General features: G+C 40.0%; 1 protein-coding gene across 1 annotated transcript; it reads right to left on the reverse strand.

Annotated features, from left to right (window-relative positions):
* Nucleotides 1-525: 525 nt before the first annotated feature.
* LOC126977948 (juvenile hormone esterase-like) lies at nt 526-6,008 on the reverse strand. Its single transcript, XM_050826653.1, has 3 exons — nt 5,474-6,008; nt 1,705-2,960; nt 526-1,368 (listed from the first exon to the last, which is right to left on the reverse strand). Exons 1-3 carry the CDS (start codon nt 5,639-5,641, stop codon nt 1,155-1,157), a joined length of 1,638 nt encoding a protein of 545 aa, XP_050682610.1. The 5' UTR covers nt 5,642-6,008; the 3' UTR covers nt 526-1,154.
* Between the last annotated feature and the right edge of the window lie 657 nt (nt 6,009-6,665).

A 6,665-nucleotide genomic window follows, 5' to 3' on the forward strand; every position in this document is an offset into this window, starting at 1 on the left:
CTATAATTCTCCAATATCTCTCCTAATAATAAATTAGTCTGCATCGCGAGCCAGATAAGCTGAGGTTCACGTTTGTCATTTAAGCTTGGGCCCACATGTAACGAGACAAATGTGATCAATTTAAAGAGATAATATAATAACAAACAATCTGAGTTCTACGAGATTAGTTAAGAGTTAGTTTAGGTTGAGATGCTGTTGACTGTAAAGTCAAGACATGTCGAATGTGATGATCAGAAAAGATTAAAAAATATAGAAAGATTGTTGTTAAATAGTTAATATAAGACTAGATGTAGATGGCAGCAGAGACCCTTGCCTCTTGCTCATCGACCGCCATTACAATTACATTAAGTTCGCGCTGTTCCGCTTTTAAAAATTTCTATTTGAAGAAGACTTGAAGAATGCCCAGTCCGTTCGAGTCCAGAAGCTTAAAGACATCTTCCAACGCAGCGGTGAACAGCTTGGGCGATATGACATCGCCTTTTCTGACTCACCGCTGCAGTGGCGACAGCGGGAAGCGACTTTGTTTCATACTCAAAATGTAGTGATAATATAGTTAGGTAATATTTGTATATTCTTGCGGCAGATTTAGTAATTGATTTGTATATTTATAAAGTAGAACTGTCTGCTGCGTCGCGTTCCCGATACCGAACATCGCGGCGATATACTGAGCTTACTTTATCAAAACACAAAATAATTAAAAATGGAAACTCATATATTGCCTAGTTACCTATTTATTATTTAATTATCAAGTCTCTCGCTTTCCTGTCGTCCATAAACGTACCCCTTTCCAGATTTAAACTAGTTGATCGTAGGTTTTGATTTAAACTAGTATCTATAAATTATTCTTAGATAATTACAGTGTAAAATTCTATCTTAGCGCTCTTATCTGTATTTTATTCTGTATTTTACAGAAGATTCAACTATTATTATTACAAAAAAGTACAGTTACTCTACTTGATCGTCAGTCATTTCAGGGCGGGAATAAGGTTCATTTAATGGTGAGTGATCAACTTACACTAATAATCTGCCATGGAACCAGCAGGAATTTATTTTGTCTTCAAGTACCTACCGGGTAAATTTACATGTAAGAAACGTAATACGAAGGCGGTACCGCTCTGTCGAGAGGCTCACGACGCGGTCGACGGTCACGAGTGTCACTCTCGGTTGCACATGCGGCGAGACTCGCAGGGCACGTAGCCGGGCCAGCCGTACGCGCACAGCAGCTCGTAGAAGAACTGGCCCGCGTGGTGCGGGGCCGGCGTTGCCAACACGCGCGGCGTGTCTGTCAGCACCAGCGTGTTGGATGCAGCGGAGGTGGCACGTGGCCACCGCACAGATAGCGTCCCGCGGCCCCTCGGGGTAGGGTCGCTGACACAAGATGAATACTGGTCACAGCTCGTTATAGCCACCCGCCACCCGACCAGCTCTTCACCAGTGAACGTCGCGCGGTACACGCAGGACCCGTGCAATGGCACGAGGTCTTGCGGTGCGGGTCGGATGCTGGGTTGATCTAATAAGCTCTGACCTTAAAGCTATAGAGATAACCTCTATCCATACGTCAACAAGCCACCGCAATTACTTCCGACCTTTAATCGTCAAATTAGTATAAAAAATTATGTTTAACAGCAGACCACTATCGCATCTTGTCGATAACAAGGTTTAAATAATAAAAAATACACTCCAAAAACAAAGAATTAAACTTACCTATACAACATAAAATTCTTTATCATTGTAGTAAGCCTGTCAATAAAGTTGGCATCTCTGCCCGATAGCGGTAAAGATATCCCCTGCGGCTTGAACACGTAGAACAGCTCCCCGCTATGCGTCGTACCCTGTATGTGTGGTACTGTAGTAAACTTTGCATATTCTCTCCCCCCTTCGTAAGAGAACTGGTAATTATACACGGGCTGTTCGGAATATTTGGTGAGCAGTGCGGAAGTCGCGGATGACGTGGCATAGGCTACCCAATCGGAGTAGAACTTAATCAAATTTTGTACAGAATCCAGAGTTACTTTCTCATCGCCAAAGTAGTGCTCGCGTATCTTTCTACTTATTAGGGTTTTGTCTTTGCGTGAGCACCAACTAAACAGAGATGGAAGCATCTCGTCCAGGTTGTCATTTAGTTTTGCAACAGTGTCTGGATACAACAAAGAGTAGAAATATGAGCCTTCTAAATCAGTGTAGCCCATCATGACGGGTACTTTATTGAACCTCCCTGACGTCACCAAGTTGTACGGCATGTCGAGGAAAAATGGTTCCATACTGTCCACGTCTATACACGGAGAATATTTAAAATACCTCGGATTAGTGGAAACATCAGTGGTCGCTTTAATTAGGTTATCCAAGGACGCATTACGAAATACATTTAACACATCTTCCACATCATACGCAGTTGAAATTTTGTTCGCATCTTCAAAGGCGGGGCGCTGAGGCTCAGTATTGAATGCCCAAACAGAGAAGGCTGAGCCACTCAACAATATTACTTTATGAAATAACCCTCTGCTTAATTCGGATAAAAGATGCATAGAGGCTGAACTGGCTCCAGCACTTTGGCCACAAATTGTTACATTATCTGGATCTCCGCCAAACGCAGCTATATTATTCTGGACCCATTTTAAGGCCATTACTTGATCCCTCAGACCTAGATTAGATATACCACCAAGGCACAGGAAGCCGAGAACTCCCAGCCTATAGTTAGCAGTTACTACGATAGCATTCTTAAGGACCAGGAATTCAGGATCATAAAGGTCTTTCGCGCCGGTGTAGTACGAGCCGCCGTGGAAGAAAATCATGACGGGTAGTTTGACGCGCGGCTCCGCCGTCTCCGGTACGTACACGTCAAGGTACAAGCAGTCCTCGGTGCCGAAGGTGAGGTACACCAGCCACTGAGGACATTTTATAAGTAATGTGTGGTTTGTGGCTTTATATAGGTTGTTCCATTTGGGCGGATCTTGTGGCTTCTGAAAAACAATTATGCTTTGTTATTCATTCATGATTTAATAGGTAAAAACGAAAATAATGCATAATACTGTACAGAATTATAATTCTATGAGATATATTTAAGATGACGTCATAACTAACTGTTAACCGTTACCGTCCAATCGTCCCCAGTTAAAGCTATTGTTAATGTTAAATAGCGACCTGCGAAAAGTTTCAAATAAATATTCGATAGTAACTTGATAGCCTAAGATCCCACTGCTCGATTTTGCAGGTACCTAAGTGTTTTTTTTGATAAAACTAATTTTAAATGAACTTTGATTGAGTATGGAATGTATTAGCGATAGGTTGCCTATAAAAAGTTGGCAAATAAATGCAAAACTTTAATCTGTCTGGCCACGTATCTACAGGATGGACCAAAAGTCCGTTAACATTTGAATCGGTTGCCGCGTCTAGCAGCGGCGGCGGAGGGGGGTGGAGGGGTTACGCATTGCAAGAGCGGCCAATGGGAATTTAGTACCATGGCGTCGTTCAGCGGTAGTCAACGTGCGTTTTGTGTACGCGAGTACTATCGAAACAACGATTCTGCAACCTTAGCTCAACGAAAGTTTTGCAATCATTACAAGATACGACACAAAAATCAAGCTCCATCAGGTGTGTTAATTAAAAAATGGGTGCTCAAGTTTGAGAAGACGGGTTCAACAATGGATTTACCTCGATCTGGCCGGCCTAGAACGTCGAGGGACCCCGAAAACGTGGAGCGAGTAAAATCGTCTGTTCGTGACCAACCTGGACTTTCAACTCGGAAGCGGTCTGCGGTCCTTAACGTGCCAAGAACATCATTAAAACGCATTCTCAAGAAAGATTTAAGTCTACATCCCTATAAAATTCAAATGGTGCAGGAATTAAGGCCTCAGGATCATGCCACTAGGTTGCAGTTCGCGAACGAAATGGTAGAGCGATACACCAGTTTTACAAACATTTTTTTCTCAGACGAGGCACACTTCCACCTAAATGGGCATGTTAATAGACAAAATTGTCGTTATTGGAGTGACACTAATCCGAAATTAAAGCATCAAAAACCCCTGCATTCACCCAAAGTCACAGTATGGGCTGCCATTTCAGCAAGAGGCATTATTGGTCCATACTTTTTTGAAGACTCAAGAGGACGTGCGGTTACAGTGAATTCCGAGCGGTATATAACCATGTTACAAAACTTTTTCGCTCCCGCGCTGCAGGATTTTGTTGGTTTTAATCAACGCTCATGGTTTCAGAAAGATGGACTCGTTAAGGGCAGCTCGAGACATTTTTGGCCCAAAAGTGATATCGAAAAGAGGGGGCATTAACTGGCCGCCTCGTAGCCCGGATCTATCACCAATGGATTTTTTTCTTTGGGGATTTCTTAAGGCTAAAGTTTACGACACCAACCCAGTAACTCTTGACGAATTAAAGGATCGTATTCGCACAGAAATCCAAAACATCTCAACAGAAACATGTAAAGCTGTTATCAAAAATTTCCGCTCTAGATTGCAGCAATGCCAGAATAATGAATAAGCATATGGATGATGTGATTTTTAAGAAATAAATTATCCTTTTGTTTACTATCGAAAACAATAAACAATTTTGATCCACTGTAATTAGTTTTTTTTTAATCATCATTCCAATTATAAACGGACTTTTGGTTCACCCTGTATTATTGGATTTACGTAGTTTCCATGGACAATTTAGTCACCGCTTGTTTCAGAGATTTCTTAAGCCACTCGATGTCGCCATCTAACCTAAGGTAACCTTTAACTGCTAATTCCTGGGCCTAGTTTGGCTCGGATCGGCTTCCAGATCTCTTTCAATTCATTGTTATTCACATCTGTGATTTTCCACGTGGTTCGTTCTTCAAATCAAAGTTTCCATTACGAAAGCATTAAAACCAAAATTGCACGATTCGTTTATTAGCATTCCCCACTCCAAAGGCAACATTGATATTGCAAGCTATTTCTGCCGCGTTAGTTCCGCGTCGGAACTTGTACTCAAAAATCACTCGAATTTATTATATATTAAGTAGGTATTCATCTTTCGTGTCTAAGCTGAATACAAAAACAACTGAAAGACGATGAATGAATGTTGCACATTTTTTAAAAGAAGAACTAAATAGGTAGGTACCATGTGAAAAAAGTTTCACTCAAAAATCTCAAAACCATGAAGGTCTATATCACTATTACAATAAAACGGTAATTTCATACTTCAACCTCTATTATGTAGATTACGCCTGACTGGCGGCTGAGGCTTATAAAAGTGTATACATTTATCTTTAAAGGTATTGAGTATCTTCCTTTGAAGCCTTCAATAATTAGTTTAAAGAAATTCCTTATTTCCAGTGTGAACTTATTATTATTAAATTATTATTACGTTATTAAAATGTACTTATAATGATGCACAACCGGTATAACTAATGCTGTGTACGAGTATTTACGTTCATTCGGAGTATCAGCGAGATAATATCAGTCAATGACTTTCGGAAATAGCAATATTACGAACTCACCTGAAACCGGCCAGCCACCGCGTACGGTATATTATAATACCGGTTTTGTCCGGACAAGCTCCTCAGACCCTGCACTGGACCTTGACTTAACCTCACTACCGGGGTTGGTACGTTGAAGCCACAGACCGAACCACACATCAACACAACTGTATACCTCACAATATTCATAGTTCAACGGGGATCCGGTGACAAGTCACGAGTAAGCCATTCTGCATTGCAATTGTGCTCCTTTGATTGAGAGCCAACGCTCTAATGAACTCGTCAATATTCTTTCAAAAGGTTATTTAGATATTATTCAAAGTTATCGCCTTCGCGTCAACAGGTTACTAAATACCCTCTATAAATGGTCACCAGTCACACAATCAGATCATAATTTCGAACATATTTTAATTCAATAATGCAACAACTCACTGTATTTTTCTAGCACTTATAAGATAATATTTTAATAAATATGTGAAAAAGCCCAAGGCAAAGTTATGACGCACAGGTTAAAGGAAATCTTGGTAATGTATGAAACTTTAGTGAGTGTCACCTTTCTCTCCAGAGTGGTGGCGGTGTTATGTATGGCTAAGTTGTCGCAGTGATGCAACTTGTCGGCACATTACTGTTGCATAAATCGGTTGCAAAAACAATATTTCATGTTGTATTGATAATGATCAATAGTGGCAACTGTTGAAGAACTCACACAAAAATTACATTGTTGTTTTGTAAATATTACATTTAAGTAAGCGTACTTCTCTTTAATGAATTCACTATTTATTTAATATCTCTTAATGCTACCCTTTCCTGTCAAAGCTGCAGTAAAATACAAAGTTAATGATAGAATTAAGTAGGGAAGCTTTAAAGTAGGTAACTGTTAAAAGCGTTTTTTCTCCATTTATTTATAAGAGAAGAAACTTCTGAATGGAAGAATGTTAGGATTGATGGACTAACGTGACAGGCGAAGCGTCTAATTAGAATTAAGACGTAATTTATTATAAAGCACATTAGTCATCAATTCTAATTTTAATATGTCCTAATATTGTAAAAAGGTTAACAATCGATCAGATTGTTTTGCTTTTTGGCAATTTTTTAACAATTGTCACATGGTATAAACAATTGTTAAGTATGGTAAGCGGGAGTTAACATTCACAAATATCGTTTACAAATTTAAACCATAACTGCAATTTGCAAGTACCAGAATATGTTAAAT

This window comes from Leptidea sinapis, chromosome 46, assembly GCF_905404315.1.
Source record: "Leptidea sinapis chromosome 46, ilLepSina1.1, whole genome shotgun sequence".
Classification (NCBI taxonomy): domain Eukaryota; kingdom Metazoa; phylum Arthropoda; class Insecta; order Lepidoptera; family Pieridae; genus Leptidea; species Leptidea sinapis.

Excerpts from the sequence above, each read along its gene's own strand:
- LOC126977948 (XM_050826653.1), bottom strand. The coding sequence starts at position 5,641 with ATGAATATTGTGAGGTATACAGTTGTGTTGATGTGTGGTTCGGTCTGT. Across the intron at positions 2,961-5,473 it reads CGGTGGCTGGCCGGTTTCAG|AAGCCACAAGATCCGCCCAA; the intron begins GTGAGTTCGTAA and ends ATTGTTTTTCAG. Across the intron at positions 1,369-1,704 it reads AAGAATTTTATGTTGTATAG|CGACCCTACCCCGAGGGGCC; the intron begins GTAAGTTTAATT and ends ATCTTGTGTCAG.